The 19,510-nt window shown below is 49.2% G+C and overlaps 1 protein-coding gene across 11 annotated transcripts in view; it reads left to right on the top strand.

Annotated features, from left to right (window-relative positions):
* Nucleotides 1–19,510, top strand: part of DYSF (dysferlin) — a 257,583-nt gene that overhangs the window by 106,993 nt on the left and 131,080 nt on the right. For 7 of the 11 annotated variants that reach the window (XM_021001176.2, XM_078149256.1, XM_078149260.1 and 4 more), the window contains 4 exons: nucleotides 11,486–11,527; nucleotides 14,022–14,137; nucleotides 15,801–15,914; nucleotides 18,747–18,924. In XM_021001176.2, the coding sequence (XP_020856835.1) occupies nucleotides 11,486–11,527; nucleotides 14,022–14,137; nucleotides 15,801–15,914; nucleotides 18,747–18,924 (450 nt within the window). The remainder of the gene's footprint in view (nucleotides 1–11,485; nucleotides 11,528–14,021; nucleotides 14,138–15,800; nucleotides 15,915–18,746; nucleotides 18,925–19,510) is intronic. The other 4 variants (XM_021001178.2, XM_078149259.1, XM_078149257.1 and 1 more) reach the window with 1 other exon arrangement.

The following is a 19,510-nucleotide window of genomic DNA, read 5'->3' as shown; positions in this document are numbered from 1 at the left end:
GTCAGGAGGTCCCAAGCAGGGAGTGTGCTCTTGTGTGTCCTCAGAGACCCTTTCCCAGGCCCCTCTGGTTGGATTTCTGCTTTCCAGGGCTGTGGCTTCTGACCAGTACCTGGGAGTTACAGGATCCAGGTTCGAACGTCACCTCTGGCTTGACCTCAGAGTCCCCACACAGATCACTATGACCCTAACCTTTTCTGAAGCCTGGGATGGAAGATTTGGTTTTTAACCATCAGTCGTTGTTTTCCAAAGTGTGCTATGGTCACCCATTCTGGGAGTCAGACTGCCATTTTCCTAAGAAACCAAAACCAGGGCAGTTAGGATAGAGTGGGAAGCTTGGCATCAGGAAGAGCCGAGTTCAAGTTCTACCTCAGACCCTAGCTGTGTGAGCCTAGGCAAAGCACTTAATCTGTCTTTCTGTGCTCCTGGTCCCTTATCTGTAAAGTGAGGATAATAATTGTTATTGCTTACTGGTGTCCTATTCTTTGTGACACCCTGGACCATAGCACATCAATATTGTCCTGGGGTTTTCTTGGCAAAGACTGGAGTGGTCTGCCATTTCCTCTTCTAGTGGGGATAATAATAACACCTACTTAATAGGGTTTTTGTGAGACTCAAATTACAGAACATAGGTATTATATATTATTATACTATATTAAGTATATACTATGTAATATATTATATATATATAGTATTATGGTATATTAAGGTATGTTATTGTTATTGTCTGACTGTTTGGCCCCAGTCTAGAGGCTTTTGGGACCAGGAATGACTATACCTCCGTCTCTTAAATTTTTACTCCCCAGACGTCTGGTTGCTAAGGCTTGTTCGGGTCCACCCACCTCTAACTGCAATTCTTAAGACAATAGATTACTTTTCTTAGATGCCACCGCTGCTGCTTTGAAAGATTGAGTTGAAAGATTAATTGGTTTTCTGGAAAGTTACTCTGATGTTTTAATGACCTGCACATAAGTTAACAAAGCCTGTTCATCTAGAACCATGCATGCTAAATTAACCAGAGGAAATCCAGTTTTCTCCCCCTGTGGATAATCCAGACTTCATTTCTGTTTGACCTTCCCGGGTGTTGGTATTATGTGAATTCCCCCCCCCCCCCCCCCGCCCAGTTCTTTATTCTGTCTGGCTCAGGGTAATGGCCTAATGAGTCTGAATTCCCTGCTGGCCAGGAGAGGGCAAGCTAGGCAGAGGGAGAGTGCAGGATGTAATTAGTCATTCCTGAGAGTTTGTCTCCTGGACGGTTAATCCGCAAAGAGAAGATGGGTGGATGGATGGCATTCTCTTTGGGAAATCGTCCTGTTTTATGCTGAGATAAGTCCTGATGGGGTCTTGGAGGTGCGGGTGGGGGCCACTCGGGGAGTCCCCTGGTATCATCCTCTCACGCTTGGCTCTCCCTGGGGGACAGAAGTTATTTGTCCTTTGTTCTAGAGGGAGTGGGTTAAGCCTGGAGAAGTTCTCAGGTCGGAGGGCTGGGAGGCCGGCGTTGGGTTCTTTCAGTCTCACCAGCCTGGGTGGACCCTGGGTCTGGGGATCTTGCGTCCTCTTTGTAAGCTGTGTTTTCTCTTGTACTTTGGGAGGGAGACTGGGACTGATTAGAGCTTTTTATAGGGTGTGATCTGCTAGCTGCCCTGTCCTGGCACTTTATGGGGAAGTGAGGGGGAAGGGGAGGGAAGGGAGGTGATGCTGCCCATGGTGGGGGGTGGAGTTGGGGCGGGGGGATGCTTCTCAGATGTTGCTTGGAAAAAGAAAGACTTGAAGATCCCCGAAGTAGACCAGACCTCAGCGATCACAGAATAAGACGGGAACGTGACATCTCTGGCCTCATCCCCCCGCCCCACTTTCCTCTATGCTTGCATCCCGAGCAGCGGAGGATGGGGCTACAGCGAGTCCGTCCGTTGACAGAAAGAGACAGCGGGTGAGATCAGTGGTCAGTCTGCGGACAGGGCGAGGGGTCAAGGTCAGGCCTGAGTCTGCGCTGTGGCCAAACTTCAGGGGGGAGTCTGTGGCGAGGGAACAGCATTTCTCTGGGTGAGAGGCCAGCTCCTCCAGATGGCATTCAATCCTGTGACCTTGGCCTCATTAGCACTGAGTTCTAACCACTGAGCAGCCTGGCCCGGTCTGTTTGTAATAATCCAGCAGAGCTTAAGGCTGAATCTGTTTCCTTCTCACTAACAGTCACTGATGCTTTCCTCGGAGCTGCAGCAGCTCCTACACCCTCCCCCTCCCCCCGACTCCCCCTCTGCCTAGTTATTGCTGAGAATTGTTCTTGCTCGGGGGGCCAACTTTCCCCACCAGGGACGCACATTTCTGGGGGACATGAAAAAAGCTATGAGTTATTATTCCCGTGGCTTCAGCTGTTACTAACCTGAATTCCTGGGTGAAGGGCCCCTCTCCCGAGAGCACATGGACTGAGCAGAGGGGCTCCTGGTCCTGAGCACATCTAGAGATGTGGCATCTCGCCCCGTCGCCCTGACCCTCCTTGCTATTTCTTATTCCATTTCCCTCTAGTTGTTTGACATGCTTGCCCTCCCTCCCTCCCTCCCTCCCTCCCTCCCTCCCTCTCCTTCCTTCCTTCCTTCCTTCCTTCCTTCCTTCCTTCCTTCCTTCCTTCCTTCCTTCCTCCCTCCCTCCCTTCCTTCCTTCCTTCCCTCCTCCCTCCCTCCCTCCCTCCCTTCCTTCCTTCCTTGTCACCTTACTCTTGATATGGTCTCACCTTTTGTTAAGAGCTTGTTGAAACCTGACACTCTCGTCTAAGTTATTAAATAGAGCTCCCATCTTTGGGTCACTCACAAGTCTGATGTCCATGCTTTTGATGCTTTGGGACAAGCTATCGATAAAAAATGTTAGACAGCACAGGGCTTAGGACAGATCCCTGGGAAACTCTCTTGACAGAGCCTTCCCAGGGGGCAGCTAGATGGTGCAGTGGATAGAGCACCGGCCCTGGATTCAGGAGGACCTGAGTTCAAATCTGGCCTCAGACCAAACACTTGACACTAGCTGTGTGACCCTGGGCAAGTCACTTAACCCAAATTGCCTAAAAAGAAAAAAAACTGCGAAAGAAAGAAAGAAAGAAAGAAAGAAAGAAAGAAAGAAAGAAAGAGCCTTCCCTGCAAGCTGACCCTGAGATAACTTCTTTGCATTTGGTTATTCAGCCACTTTCAAGTCCACCCAAATCTGTTGTCATCTAAAGCGCATTGTTACCTCTTGTGTGAAAATGTCCTGAGAGACTGTTAAGCTTTGTTGGGATCTAGCTAAACTCCGCTCCAAGACAGAGACAGAGACAGAGAGACAAAACAAATAGACAGAGTGCACACTCCAAAGTATGTTTCCTTCACCCACCTAGACCTGTTGGTCTAGGCTTGGATTTTGTTTCCTGAACTTATCTATTTTCTCCTTTTTACCTATTTACTCCTTTTTCTGTGGTGTACTCTCTGAACAATATCATTTCTTTTTTTCCCCCTTATTGATATTTACCCAAAAGTTCTCCACTGTCCTTCCCCATTCAGGTTCCTGGATTTCCTCACATGAATACATCTTCTTTAAAAAAATTTTGTGAATTTAATAAACACCAGAGAGGAGAGAATATATCTATATGAAAAAGAGAACAGAAAAAGAGATTTACGTGTCCACCTGTGAATCATATAACATATAGCTTACTTCTTAAAAAGGCACGTTACAAATTCAGCACATTATTTCAAAGCTGTCCTGCTTATCTGTGCTTCTGTATGCACTTTAGTATGTTCTTTTCTTTGCATTAAAAAAATCCAAACAACCAACTTTTCAATGGCCCATTTTTTTGCTTTAGCATATTCTCTTTATACATAAAATCTTAGTTTATGTCATCTGTCTCTCTCTCTCTCTCTCTCTCTCTCTCTCTCTCTCTCTCTCTCTCTCTCTCTGTCTTCCCTATTTTGACCAAGATGAAAATGCAGGGGGCACTGATAGGCCCAATCCCAGTGATGATTGGCACGGGACCTTGGACCTGCTCTGTTTTTGCCTTGGGCTGGTTTGCCTCTCCTTGGGCAGCCTGCTTGCCCCCTACTCATCATATTGGTGCCAGAATTAGTGTGGTCGCTTGATTGGCTTAGCCCACCCCAGCTCAGAAGGCCCGAGCTCAAGTTTTCCACCAGCCTCAGCTCCCCCGGTAGCTGGGATCCCAGGCGGGCACTGCCATGCCTCTCTTTCCTCTTTATTTTAAATATGGCATTTTCTCCCACAGCCGCATTTCGTTCTTGAGTCCCGGCCCACCAAGTCTCCATGATATTTATGAGGTTGACTTTTCCTTCTTCTGTTAGGACGTCTCATTGGTGTGCTGATATTGGGCCTGTGGATTTTGGTGCTGTCCCTTCTTTCCTTGCTTGTCTGTCCCCTTTGAGTTATTGGGCGTCTCTCATGCTGTTTGTCTTCCTGTATGGCAGCTGCTGTGCCGTGTGCCGGAAAGCTTGGTAGATATACGCAGGCAGTCTTCTCCTTCTTCCTCCCTTCTTGGTTTAAAGCCTTATTGATCAGATTTACAGGTCTCCAAGGCAGCATATATTTTTACCCGGACTCGTTAGGTGCATCCCATCCCTGGTCCCACATCCGGTAGTCCTTTATTTTAAGTTGTGGTCCATAAATCCAAATTCCGTCCCATATACCACCTTCTTAACCAGCTGCTCCCATCCCAAAGTTGACTTTTCTCTTCCAAACCTCCTCCCGTCTATCAACAGCCATAATTGAAACACCACCTATGCCCCCGAGGTCTGCAGTTTCTTGCCCATGGCTTCACCATCCTATCAGGATCGTGTACGCATCTCCATCAGTGGAAGTGGGGAGTGGGTGTCAGATTTAGAGGTTCTCCACTACGTCCTGGGAAGATGCCCAGCCTAGGCTTGAGCCTTGTCCTCAGGGAATGTGGACACACAGCTGCACCCCTAGATCCTGCTCCTGAGGAAATCCACTTCGATGACCATTGTCACGGTCATCACCATACATTTTCTGAGAGCCTACCATGTGTCATACTCAGTGCTGAAATGAAGAGAAATAAGAAATGGGCCTTGCCCTCCAGAAGCTTGCAGTCTAGGTGGTGGTCCTAGGAGGAAGAGAGGGAGCTAAGACTCATGCACAATATGAGAACGAACATACGATAGGATGACAGATAAGGGCCAAATAAGTGGCGTGGTCTCTCAGAGCCAGAGTAGGGGGAGCTCTCTGCGGGGCTGGAGTGGCCAGAGGAGGCTTTAAGAAAGATGTGGGTGGGACTAGAGCTGGGTCTGGAGGTCTTCTAGATGAAGAAACAGGCAGAGGAAGGGTATAGGATGTGTGGGAGCAGGGTGCCCTTCCCCCACCCCATCCCATGACATGAGCAGACGGACGGACGGATGTTGCTAACCAGACACACGAGAGCAGAGGAGAGTTTGGGAGGCACAAGGTACCGTGGACCGAGCACAGGCTGTGAAGGCAGAGATCCTGGGGTCAGGGCCCCCCAGGAGGCTTACTCCCTGTGTGAGCCTGAGTAGCCAGCCTCATTCAGGCTGTTCCTTCTTCGGTAAAATGAGAGGGTAAGACTTGAGGTCTCTTCTGGTTCTAGAGCTGTGGTTCTGGCTGTGTGACCTTGGGTAAGTCATGTAAACTCCCCAGGCCTCAGTTTCTCCTTCATCAAATGAAGACTCAGGGGGTGTCTGAGGCCTCTTCCAACTCTGAGCCTAGGATCCTATGATTTAGTGCTTGGATTACATGCAGCTCAAGGAGAGGGGTGGGGAGGGGGTTGGAGGAACCCCATGATTGCCTGAGATGGGATGTGATGGAGAAAGGGAACCTGGCCTTGTTGTCAGGATCAATCTGGGTAGGCTTCCTGGAGGAGGAAGAGGAGGAAGAGAAGGAGGAAGAGGAGGAGGGAGGGGAGGAGGAGGAAGAAGAAGAAGAGAAGGAGGAGGAGGAAAGTTTTCAGGGTTTGCCAACATCATCTCTAAGAGGACGTTCTTTCCTTTTTTCTTTTTTTTTTTTTTTAACCTTATCAGGTACGGTATCTCTGATGGAGACCTGGGCTGGCTCCCTTCTTAACCAACATGTTCTGGGACTTCTCTTTATCAACTAATTCCTTTAAGTAAACTCATCACTGCCCTTGCATGAGCTGCTCTGTCTGCTGCCTCCTGCCCGACTAACCCAGAGCGGCTTGTGTGTGAGGGAGGGTCCTGGCCTGGTCCTCTGCCCATCTCTAACAACATCCTTTTCAAAGCCCTTCCCATTTGTTATCTCACTGGAACCTTCCAGCGGTCTTGGGAGGTAGGTTGGATAAAGTCAATTCAATTCAGTTGGGTTTGGCTCAGTTCAGTCTGTTTCAATCCAACATTTGGCATCAAAACATCGATATAGTAAGGCTCCTACTGTGTGCTAGAGAGACCGTGTGGTGTAGGGGGTGGAGAGTTGGCCTCAGAGCCAGAAGAGCCAGACTCCAGCCTGTGGCAGGCACCTTCTGGAGGCTGGACCTTTAACGAGTCTCTAAGCCTGCCAGATTACCCTCTGAGGGTATAGCTGCAGAGCAGGTTCCCGTTTGCCTCGGCAGGGGCTCATTCCTCAACCAAGGGCTCCTTAGACCAATGGAATCTGAGTTCCAGGCCCTTCTGTGCCAGGGGCAGACATCCAGCTCTGGACTCAGCCCTGGCTTCAGTCTGCACCTGGGATGCGCACCGGCTCTGGGACTCTGGCCAATCATTGGACCCTTACACAGACTAGAATTTGGGCGACAGTTACTGAGCTGCCATGGGGGAAGGAGCTTGTCATTGGGAGTGCCCCTCCCCCCCCAATGGGGTGGAAATACAAGGAGGAAGCAGTCCCTGCTCTCAGGAAACTTAGATTCTGCTGGTGGTGGCAATGATAAATATAAAATAAATCCGGTAAATAATATGTGCAATAAGAACAAAAGAATCATTTCAGGCTGCTGAATTGTGAAGCACTTACCAACCAGGGCCGGCATTCTTCGCGTTGTTTTTTCAGTTTTTTGGGCTCTGGACCCCTTGGGAGATTCCTCAGAATCATGTTTTCAAATGCATAAAATCGATAGGATTACAACGGAAGCCAATTATATAGAGATTCAGGCATCAAACTTTAAAAAAAAAGCCAATTCTGGGCCCCCAAGTTAAGGACCCCTGAACTGGGTGTCGTTTGGTACCGAGGGAGGGGACTGAGGCAGGGTCGAGGGTGAGTAGGCCAGCCGGGGCCAGACCCCAGGCCTCCCAACTCCTTGGCCGTCTAGCGCCTGTTTCTCTCCGAGCTGTTGGCCTGCCTGGCCAGTCTCGGATGAGCCAACTTGGGAGGAGAACGAATGCAACGTTGGGTAAAGTGAATTCTGTTTTCCGAGTGACTCATGACCCTCATTTCCAAGTTGCTTCGTCATGGTTTCTTGACGTGAACAGTGGCTCCTAACGCTGAAGCCATCTCTGCCTTCCGTGGGCAGCATCCCTCCTCGTTAATGAGCGCTAAATGTGCGTAAATGCACCGGGGAGAGTCGCTCTGGAACGGACCCTTTTCTAAAATAAAGAATGGTCTTCCGCATGGGATAAGTCACTTGGGAGAGCCACAGGCTGGAAAGCCAGGCCTGAATCCCCACCCGGGGACCTCAGGGAAGCCTGTTAACCTTTATAAATCTCATTTTCCTCATTTGCGAAATGAGATGCTTGGATGAGACCAGGGGTCCCTGGACTTGTTTTTCAATATTTTGGTAACTGTATTTCCATACAATGGGTTTCCTTGGTAATCCTGGGGATTTTATTTTATGCATTTAAAAGCATCCTTCTGAGGAGGGGTCCAGAGGCCTTTACTGGACTTACTGCCAGAGGGGTCCAGGACATAAAAGAGGTTATAACCCCTGGACTGGGTGATCTCTGCTTATTCCCAACTCTCCCTGCCTTAGAGGTGTGGAAAGGGAATCCGAGAAGCTGGGTTCAAATCCTAGCTCTCTTGTGGTCTTGAGCAAGCTACCTAATCTCTCTAGCTCTTGTGGTTCTGCTATAAAAGAAGGGGGAGGGGCAGGACTAGATGATCTGCATATTATAGCAGAGAGAGCAGGGGCTCTGGGAGAAGAGGATCTGGGTTCTAATCCTGCCTCTGCCACTTTCTACCTTGGGTGTGTTAGTTTTCCCTTTTTAGGCATTTTCTGTTTGCTAGCCTGTAAAATAAGGAGGATGGATTAGGCGACCTCCAAGACCCCCCCCCACCCTGCCCAGTTCTGTCCCCAGAATGGAAATGTCGCTGGGGATATAGGCATGGACCTGGCCCTGCTGAGACCGAGAAGAACATGTTAGTGACACCCCTCATCATGGCGGCGTTGGCTTTTTCCTTCTTGGCCTCTAGTGGTGGGAATAATAATTATAAGCGTCCCTTCTGTAAGATTTATAAAGCACATGCTGCATAATAGGTATAGGAGGTACATGGGGAATTATCCCCCTTTTACAGTTGAGGAAACTGAGGCCCAAAGACTTGAAGTGACTTATCTAGACTAACAGGGGCTAGTGAGTGTCAGACGTGGCACTTGAACCCAGGTCTCTTGACTTCCAAACACTGTCATGTCGAGAGGCGGGGGTGGGGTGGAGGCCAGGAAAATGAGTCCCCTGGAATAGTTCTGGCCCAGAGAATGCTTCCTGTCTTCAGGGTAGCTAAAATCACTTTCGTTCATTTAATCAAGAAATGCTTACTAAGCGCCTAGTGTGTGCGAGGCGCTGTGCTAAGTGCCAGCGATACAAAAAGAAGTAAAAGACAGTCCCTGCCCTCAAGGACTTTGCAGTCGAATGGGGGAGCTAGCGTACAAACGCTGCGTACAAGCAAGACACAGAGGGGATCGATAGGACATGATTAACAGAGGGAAGGCCCTGGAAGGCTCCCGGGGAGGGTGGGGTTTAGAGGGAGCCGCGAGGTCAGCGGTCGGGCGGAGGAGAGAGCGGTCCAGGTACATCGCGCGGAGGACGCCGTCTGCACGCCCCTCCCGCCGTCCCTCACACAGGTCAAGGGTAGAGGTGGGGCTTCGCTCGGCTTCCAGGTGTCCGCTGCCAAGGTCGGGCAGCTGGGGCCGCTCTGGCCGAGGGCAGCTCGACAACCCAGACGCTTCTAGTTCGGCTGGGTTCACTGCGCTTTCAGAGAGGGTCGGAGACGGGAATGAGTGCGTGTTAGAGGTCGTTGGGCTCAGCCCCCTCCTCCGGCACAGGGAGGAAACTGAGGCCTGGAGAAGGGGAATGGCTCAGCCGAAGGGGACCTCAGAGACCATCCTGTCTCATTTTATGGGGGAGAAGCCAAGGCCCACAGAAGGCAAGTGACTTACCCAAGGTCACACCGGTAGGAAGGGGCAGAAGGGGGCTCTGAATCCACTGCTCTTTCCACACCAGGGAATTTTGAGTGTTTTTGCCTCCTTAGTGACGCCACCGCCTTCCCCCATCGATGCTGCACGGATTGCGGACTGGTCTGGGAGGTCTTTCCTAGCTCCCTTCTCTCTTCTCCCTGGGAGGTCAGAGCTGATGCCAGCCTCCCTGCCGCCAACCTGTGTCTGCTGGAAAGTGTTGTGTTCTGAGAGGCAGAAGACCCCTTCATCTGTACGAGCCTCACCTTGTTTCTCCCTTAAATGGGGATAGTACAACTTGCCCTGTGTCATAGGTTCAATACAACAAACATTTATGAAACACCTACTGTGTGCAAGTCAAGAAGCTGAGTTAATAGTTGTAGCAGCTAGCATTTACAGAGTGCTTTAAAATTTACAAAACCCTTTATAAATATCTTCTCATTTGATCCTCACAACAAGCCTGGAGGGGAAGAACGATTAAGAATTATAATAATAATGACTCACATTTATAGAGCACCTACTGTGTGCCAGGCGCTGTGCTAAGCACTTTACAAGTCTTATTTCATTTGAGCTCCACAAGAACCCTGGCTGAGAGGTGCTATTAACGATGATACCGATAATAATACCTAACATTTACAGAGCCAGGATGTTTGTAATAATTTATATTATTTTGGTCATTTACGATTATAATTAGGATCCTTCCTAGCAATGCTGCCCAGGCATTTCCAGGTGATGGTGGCAGATCCTCGCAAAGCCCCTCCCTCTCTTTGGGGCTCGGATCTCAGTGGGGTCTTATTCCTTTCCCATCTGTAGAACTGAAATGGTGGCTTAACGGTGTCGAGGTCCACAGTTCAAAGGTAGTGTGCCCAAAATGCTGATCAGCCCAGAGGGGAGAGTGGCAGGCCTGGAGTCAGGAAGACCCAAGTTCAAATCCCGCCCCAGACACTGACTGGCTGTGTGACCCTGGGCAAGTCACTTTACCTCTGTTTGCTCGATTGTAAAATGGGGATGGTAATAATAGCACCTGCCTTCTAGGGGTGTTGTGAGGACGAAATGAGATGATATTTATAAAGTGCTTTGCAGACCGTAAAGTACTGTAGAAATGCTACTTGCTGCTGCTGCTATTCTTATTGTTACGCCTGTTATTCTTATTGTCACACTTGGCTGAGGAGGCCAAGGGGCATGGGGCACCCTGACCTTATTACTGGGGCTTTGGGGTGAATGTGGGTACACACGCAAACACACATGCATTCACTCAGTTACATACCGCTCACACATGTGTGTGCAGATAGTCACACAGGCACGCCTCACTGGAGAACGCGCTGCCAGACTGAACCAGACACACAGAACATACCACACAAGCATACCCATCTCTAAGATACATACATATTGACCTACGCAAATATATGCAGTTACATACATGAGCAGACACATGAAGATGGGTACCTGCAGTCCCACACATACAGCATACGTGCATAGATCGCACATATGTGCAGTCACTGTCCGTACCTGTCATCTACACTTGGGCCATGAGCTCTTTCTCTGTTCCCTGGAACTCCCAATGAGGAAATCAATCTCTGAGGCTCATGGGCTCAAAGACTCAGCTTGTGTTACAACTGGAAGGCTCGTTTCTCATCCTCAGACTGAAGCAGGGACATTTGGGCAGAGACACGGCATGGTTAGACCCCCCAAGGCTTAGGGAAGGCAAACCTGGTTGGTCTCCGTCCCCTTAGATGGCACTTCCCTCCTTAGAGAGACCCCCCTGATCATTGCTGTCTCCGTTGGTAAGGTCAGCAGGCAGTAGGGGCAGATAGTAGCACTACTGGGCTGTGAGAAGGTCTACCATATAGATAGATAAAGCATTTATTAAGCGCTTACTGTGTGGCAGACACTGCTGGTGTGTGAGAATCTGGTCTAAGCAGACTGAACAGGTGCTGGAGCCAAAGGGTGGGGCATGGAATGGAATGGGGGGCTGTCTTAGGTATGCTGAATGAGCCATAGATTAACTTGCCTGCTCCTCTGTCTGTCTGTCCATCCCTCCATCCATCTGTCCGTCCACCTGTCCACCTGCCTGTCTGTCTAAGCATGCATTCATGTAACCCACCTGTGGATGACAACCCCGTCCGTGTCCATGCTAACCCTCTTCTCCATTTCTTTACACTTCAGAGGAGCCGCCCGGTGTGGCCAACCCTTACCGTGCCTCTGACCGTACGTTGCTTGCCTCCCGATGGGGAGAAGGAGGGATTCTTGGGCTGGGGTTCCTTGGGAATTCAGGGGCGGGTGGTGTACTGGGTGGCATTCTTTTCAGTCCGGGATGAGCTGGGCGGGAGAGAAGGAACGCAACCATTCATTAAGTGGCAGCTCTGGCCAGGCACCGAAGATACAAGTACACTAGATAGAAATCCCTCCTCCCAGGGAGCTTACATTCTAATGGAGAGAGAAGTCCATTACTAAGTACTGAACACTTCTCTCCCTCTCCCCTCCCATTTCCACCAAGTTTCCTTTTTTTTTTTTTCCTAGTTAGGGGGCTGTGGCAGGTGCAATTCACTGGTCCAGTCTGTGCACTGTACAACACAGTGGAGACAGAGAGACAAAAGCAATAAAGATGCAAAGCGAACCAGTTCTGGCCCTCAAGGAGGTTACAATTTATCTTCTTAGGCCAGAGTAGGAAAGGAGGAGAGAATTGTTTCTCTGGAGCCCAGTGGATAATCCCCAAATCATTTCCAGTCCATTACAATGATTCCATTCTCCCTCTCTTTGGTGAATTTGGCTTCCTGAGGTTTTGGGGTCCAGAGGGATATTAAATGAGTCTCCCATCCCTGACTCTATACTCACCAACTGTCATGGATGGCTGGCAGAAATGGGGCAGCCGATGGGCAAGAAGAAGGCAGGAGAAGATGGGAGGATTTGCATATAGGCAGCCAGGTGGCTGATATACATGGGAATGGAGATCTGGCCATGTTTATGCATGTTTACATTAGCTCCCATAAGTCAGGCCCTCTCTGGCTGCCTCCACAATGTTCTGACCAGTCATCACGTGCCAAGTTCCTGCCCGAGGCCGTGGGCCTCCCTCTCCTAATGCCCCACCTCTCCTGTTAGCTTTGTCTTTCACTCAGCAATTAGCTAGGACCACCAGTGCTGAACTATCCTCTTGGGATGGCCATTCCCTTCTGGAAGACCAGGAGTGACCTATCCCAGGCCCTATCTCAGGTCATGCCATAGGAAGCCAACAGAATCCAATGTTTCTTGGTCACAGAAAAAGCCTCCTTTAGACATAGGGTCCCATTTTGTTTCAGGTCCTCTCCCTTTAGATGGAGGCAAAGTACTCACCCTTAAACAGAGCCTTGGTCTGAGAGAGCAGACAATTGCCTCAGTATTTAGGGAGCTCTTGGTTTGTTAGGGCCAGCTGTGGTTCCTGTCCCCAGGGTGAAATTAGTCTCTACCCAGCAATATGTCCTTAGCTATCTCAATGTCAAGCTAGGCAAAATGACCTTTGCCTTCCTATTCTTCCTATTGAAAGAATATCATGGCTCTTGGTGGCTGGAGTTGGGATTCCCATCACTCTAGCTTCCACTACCATCTTCTTCTTCCTCCTCAACAACTAATAATAACAGCAATAAAAACAGCTGTTGTTTACCACCTAAGGTCCAACTTTCAACCTTTACCAGAAATCTTTCAGGCCTATGGTTAGGTTTCCTTTAGACCTTACTTGAGAAGTCATCTTATCCACACCAGGGTGTCCTAATTACTACCCTTTTCTACCTTTGGGGTGTTTTCCCTTATGACTGCCATCTCAACAAAGGGACAGCCCAGTCTATCTGAGCTTCTAGAATGTAGTAGCTAAAGCCCCAGGCTGGGAAATGAATGAATGAATGAATTAAAAAGTAACATGAATGTTAGTTCAAAAATTTTGACATTAGTGCCAGTGAGATAGTATAGAAGAACGTCTGTTCCTAACCTTTATCTTTAAACCTTGCTCCAACTTTATTCCTAAACGGAACACCTACTGGACAGTATTCAGTGTGCATAGATGGTGTTGAGATTAGGCAGCTTCGTTTTTGTTCCTTGCCTTTCTCTCAAGGGGCAAGAGGCCATGACCCTGAGGGTTAGGGAGCACCTTCCTTTCTCCTGTGTTCCTTTTCCCTAGGAGGAGGGAGCAGTCTTTACTTAGATCCCTGTCCATTTGGTCCCATAGCTTGGCCTCCTGGGGATGGGCTTGGCCTAAAATCTGAAATTAGCACAATTAGCTTTGACAGTTGCTCCAGCCGATGCCTAGGCCTTGGATGGCTACTCTCCAAGATGGTGAGGTTTGCATGGGGTGTATGTGGCAGGGACAGCGTTGGTGAAGTGAAACATGAAGGGTCTTGGTCCCATGACAAAGGTAGGGTTCAATGAACACCATTTGAAAATTAGCCTTGGGAAGAGGATAGGGCCTGGGGATAGGAGAAAATAATAAAAGTTGGTAATTGAAACTCAAGGATAAAGATAGGGGTTCAAGGCCAAGGATGGGAACTTGAGAACCTGAGATTGCCCACCAAGAGTCAGGGATGGGGAGTGTGGACTGGGGATGGGAGTGCATGTAGATTAGTGTTACTGGCTTCAAGGTTCCAAAGCTGGACAGTGATGGGAGCCTGGCCAAATTCAGGCTGTGAGCCACTCTCCCTGAAACACCTGTAACTGATTCTCTTCTGTGGCTTCCTAGTTGACGATGGCCTGGGTTTCCTCCCTACCTTTGGACCCTGCTACGTGAACCTTTATGGCAGTCCCAGAGAATACACCGGCTTTCCTGACCCCTACGAGGAACTCAACCTAGGCAAGGTGAGGCTGAGGCTGCTGCCAGCTGGGAGGTATGGGATCAAATGTGGAGAAGTGGTGGAATGGTGGTCTGTCTTGGGGGCTCCAGACAGTGCTATTCGGTGAATTAACTCACTAGGGTATATCCACTGGCTCCTGGCTATGGTGCATTTCTGTCAAAATAAATATTGATTAAGCACTTACTATGTGCCAGGAACCATGTCAAACGCCAAAGATGGCATCTTTCTAGGGCCACGGCCACAGGGACAGATTCCATTCCCCCACCCTCAGCCATTCCCTGTCTCATGCCTCAAGTTGAACCATCACCAACAATGTCCTCTCATGTTGGCCATTTTGAATATCCTCCATCTTGCTCCCTCCTGGAACAGGCAGTGACCAGACACAGGCTTAATCAAAGAATCAATCAATAAATGCCCACTACTGGCTATGTACAGACTTACTCCTTGACCCCTCGGGTCTGAATCTGTCTGACCCCAGGATCCAGTCCTTTTCTGACTTAGGTCTCGCTCTCCTGGACTCCCTGAGGAATCTGACTTATCTTCCTGACTTAAGCCGTAGGTGTCCCCGCCTCCCTCCCTCTCCTCCCCAGGCCTGAAGATACAGGTCCCATCTGTCTAAGTGTCCAGTGTCCTGCCCAGACCCCAATTCCTCGGAGTGTCTGAGCTGAGTGTCCAACTTGTCATGTTTAGTTCCTTTCTTCCTTCCTCTTTCCTTTCCCCCGTGAGTGCTGCTTTCCTGGATGCTTCTTGTGTTTTATCTTTGGGTTAGCTGGATTTTAATTCCTTAGCCTAAAAACCACCAGCCTACTCCTCTCAATCCATGATGCCTATCAAGATATAGAAACGTGGATGAATTATCTAGAGAACAGCCAAGAAGGACGCAGATAGTAGGTGGTTTCCTCCTTTGCCCCCAAATAATTGTGCTTGAAGACTGAACTCAGCTAATGGCCAAATCAAGCTAAGAACAACGAATGGGATTACTAGGCTGAATGTTTAAGTGAAGGCTTCTGTCTTTATCAAAATGGTGAACACATGACAGGGTATCTGTCATGGGTCTGAGTCTCCTAGTCTAAAAGAGTCAGATGTAAGACTTGGGAAATGCAAGCATGTTTCTCAAATCTTTGGCTCATGGCTGTGAGCTAGGTAGGAGCCCCTGCTTCCTTGAGTAACCTTCCGAAACAGGGAGACCATGGGGTCACAAGTAGAGAAAGACCTCCAAGACCTCCACTGAGCCTGACCCCCTCATTTTGCAGAGGAGGAAACTGAGGCAGGCCTAGATAGGTTGCATAACTTACACAAGATCGTTCATGTGCAGAAGGCGAGGATTTTCTCATTGTTCTAAGTTCACTCTGGACATTAACCAGACTCGGTTGTTAGCTGGAACGCAGACACAGCTACCACGGGGAGAGGATTATGGGTGGGAATTGGGCTTAAGACTTCACTCTCCCTCTGTGTCCTATTCCTCATCACCTAAGGGCTCTCATGGCCCTCATTGCTCCATTCCTCTCTGCATACAATGTGCTCTATTGAACAATTAAGAGCGTGTCCTCACATCCACAGTGTAAAAGCCCTCCCCAAGCTTAGGGCCTCCCCCACCCCGTGAGTCCAGACTCTTCTCTCCCCTTTCCAAGTAGTGTGAACAAATTACCGAGTTTCTTCCTTCTTAGGGAGAAGGCGTGTCCTACCGTGGCCGGGTGCTGGTGTCCCTGGAGACAAAGCTGGTGGAGCAGACAGAGCAGCGGGTGGACGACATTCACGCAGATGACATCTTACGGGTGGAGGTATCGGTTGTGGGATTAGAAAAGCGATCCCGTGCAGGCTCTGTCCAGGACAAGGGAGGTGAGAGGAGCCTTGGCCAGGGCCATGGGTGACGTCAGAGTCTGAAGCACTGTATTCGAGTCCTGGCTTGGGTACTTACTCCCTGTGTGACTTTGGGCAGATGTCTTCCTCTTTCTAGGTCTGTTGTCCTTATCCATCCAATAAGGAGGTTTGACCAGGAAGGGGACCCTTCTAGCTCTAGGGCTCTGATTCTGGCATCCCCAACTGGGGTTAAAATACCTTCCTTGCCCCTCGTGGGGCTGTTTGTGATGATCAGATAAGATAATTAAAGCAGCTTGAAAAATGGAAAGGGACAAAAAAATGAGGTTTGATTGTTATATTCACATAATAGTAATATTATAATTCTTTTTTTTGGGGGGGGAAACCCCTATTTCATTGGAATAGGAACTCCCAATATGGAAATTTCTTCCACTGATACAAGTCACCACCTGCCTGGAATTTAGGTTCAGAGAGTTGCTTGGGGCACTCAGAAGTTAAATGACTGGTCCAAGATCACAGTGTGTGTGTGTCAGATATGGGTTTTGAACCCAGGTCTTCATGATTCTAATGCTTTCTATCCACTTTGCTTTGATGACTTTCTTCTTCTTCTTCTTCTTCTTCTTCTTCTTCTTCTTTCTCCCTCTTCCTCTTCTCCTTCTTCCTCTTCCTCTTCTTCTTCTCCTTCTTCTCCTTCTCCTTCTTTCTTTTTCCTCCTCCTCCTTCTCCTCCTCCTCCTCCTTCTCCTTTTTCTTCTCCTTCTTCTCCTTCTTCTTCTCCTTTTCCTTCTCCTTCTTCTTCTCCTTCTTTTCCTTCTCCTTCTTCTTCTTCTTCTCCTTCTCCTCCTCCTCCTCCTTCTCCTCCTTCTCCTTCTCCTCCTCCTTCTTCCTCTTTCTCCTTCTTCTTCTTCTTCTTCTTCTTCTTCTTCTTCTCTTCTTCTCTCTTCTCCTTCTCCTTCTCCTTCTCCTTCTCCTTCTCCTTCTCCTTCTCCTTCTCCTTCTTCTTCTTCTTCTTCTTCTTCTTCTTCTTCTTCTTCTTCTTCTTCTTCTTCTTCTTCTTCTTCTTCTTCTTCTTCCTTTTCTTCTTCTCCTTCCCCTCCTCCTCCTCCTCCTCCTTCTCCTCCTGCTCCTTCTTCATCATCATCATCATTATCTTTATCTTAGACCTGTGATTGAATTTCTACAGGGAACTCTCAGTATGGGAATTCCCTCTCCCACTGGAGAACTGTTGGGGGGCCCTAAGAAGCAACGGGTCTCCCCCAGGGTCCCATAGCTAGTATGTGTCAGAGGCAGGGCTTGAACCCAGTGCCATCTTCTTAGCTTCAAGTCTGGTCTATACCACACTGCAGTTATTGTAATATTATAACAGCCAATATGTATTTGCTGAGCAGCTTCTGTGTGCCTAGGACCTGTGTTCCAACCTCTCCACTGACACCACTTATATGAGCATGGGCAGATTCTTCCATGGCCCTACTGTGTGTGGCAGTGCCCATGGAGTCCTTTAAGGTTTATGCCCAAAGATGGGGCAGCTAGGTGGTGCAGTGGATAGAGCACTGGCCCTGGATTCAGGAGGACCTGAGTTCAAATCTGGCCTCAGACACATAACACTTACTAGCTGTGTGACCTTGGGCAAGTCACTTAACCCCATTGCCTAGCAGAAGAAAAAAAAAAGAAAATGGCACAAAGGTTTATGCCCAAAAAACACAAACTATGACAGGTGGAAAGGCTTTGAATATGGGCCCAACAATGGATTGTATGTCTGATGACCCAGGACTAGACTATATTGCCATGCTGGCTACAGGGGAATTATTTTTCATCCATGAAAACTAATGACAACTGTCTGACAATGAGGTTTCAATCTTTATTTCTGGGGCACTGAATCCTTGAAATATTGATTCATGGGTGAGATACAAAGGTGAATCCGATAAGTCCCCTGCCCTCAAGAGGCTTACAGTCTAGCTAGAGAGATTCAATTCAATTTAACAAGCATTTATTGAGTACCTGCTAAATGTTAGGTGCTGTGCTAGGCACTGGGGATTCAAAGACAAAAATGAAACCACTCCTGACATCAAGGGGCTTCCATTCTCCACAGATCCGTCAATACTTGAAGGATTGATGATTTTATATTCGTGGAATCTCCCCACACTGGTTCACTGCAGATGGGCTGGGTCATGGTCTTGGGAGTTGATGCGGCCAAAAGAATCAGCCTGGTGACCAGCTGGTGATAATTTCTTTAGAGTTTAGGTAGTCCTCAGACAACCAACACAGGATATACAATGAGATCAGGAAAACCTGGGTTCGAATCCTGACACCTGTGTGACTCTGGACACACCCCCTCTCCTCTTAGGGCCCCCAGGCACCTCTCTAAAGACTCCACATGGCCTGGATTGGAGAAGGACGTTCTCGAGACCTGTGAATCCCAGGCCTTATCCCCGCTGTTTCATAGTCATTGAAATGCTGGACTTGATGGGCCCTACAGTCCTTTCCAGCTCTGTCGAAGGCTCTGCCTTTGGTGCTGGGAGAGAGCAGGAAGAATCCAAGTCAGAGAATCCGGGTTTGAATCTTACTGCTCGTCCTTGGTGGGTCACCACCTCACAGGACCTTGGTTTCCCCCAAAGTAAAACGCTGGAGGGGGACTCTGAGGTCCCTTTCAGCTTTAAGTTCAGAACCTCGTGCTCCTCTAGTCCACCCCCTCCCTCTGCAGAGGAAGCACTGAGGCCGCTGGACGCTAGGTGATCGGTGTGGGGTCACACAGGTAGCAAGCATCCTGTCCTGACCCTCTCTCTTTCCCACTCTCAGAAGTACCTCAGGAGGCGGAAGTACTCCCTGTTTGCCACCTTCTACTCGGCCACCATGCTTCAGGATGTCGATGACGCCATACAGTTTGAGGTCAGCATTGGTAATTATGGGAACAAGTTTGACACGACCTGCCTCCCGCTGGCCTCCACCACCCAGTACAGCCGGGCTGTCTTTGATGGTAAGGCCTGGGGCTGAGAGTCCCCTGGGGCAGCAGTGGAGCAGGAGAGACCCCCAGACTGGGGTGCGGGGAGCTGGGCCCTGGGAGGTGGATGAGGGGAGAGCAGGGCCTGGACACGGGGGAGCCCGTGTGACGTGTGGGAGGAAGGGGAGTGGTTGGGATTTCCTTTAACTCATCCTTCTTGCTCACCAGGTGCTAAGCTCTGTCCTCTCTTCTGCTGGAGGCTTGTTTAGACTGCAAGCTCCTTGGGGGCAAAGACTGTCTTTTGCCTCTTTTTGTATCCCCAGTGCTTAACACGATGCCTGGCACTTAATAAATGTTTACTGAATTGAACTGAACTTCAAGTGTCTAAATTTGGTACCTTGGAGCCACGGTCTGCTGACCTGCCCTAGTAATGGCTTTGGAGAACGAGATGTGATGGGAGCAGGAAGGACAGAAGAGCCCTGGGGGAAACCCAAAGCGCCCAGACCTAATAGGGGTTCAGTCCTTTTTGATGTCAGCCTTTCCCTCTCCTCTCCTCTCCCTCCTCCTCCCCACTGTCTCCCTCCTTCTCCCTCCCCTCCCTCTCTCCTTCCTCTCCCTCCCC

This window comes from Phascolarctos cinereus, unplaced genomic scaffold (assembly GCF_003287225.1).
Source record: "Phascolarctos cinereus isolate Bilbo 61053 unplaced genomic scaffold, phaCin_HiC Scaffold_2;HRSCAF=192, whole genome shotgun sequence".
Taxonomy (NCBI): domain Eukaryota; kingdom Metazoa; phylum Chordata; class Mammalia; order Diprotodontia; family Phascolarctidae; genus Phascolarctos; species Phascolarctos cinereus.
The sequence above is the reverse complement of the archived record's forward strand: the minus strand, read 5'-3'. Positions and strand labels throughout refer to the sequence as shown.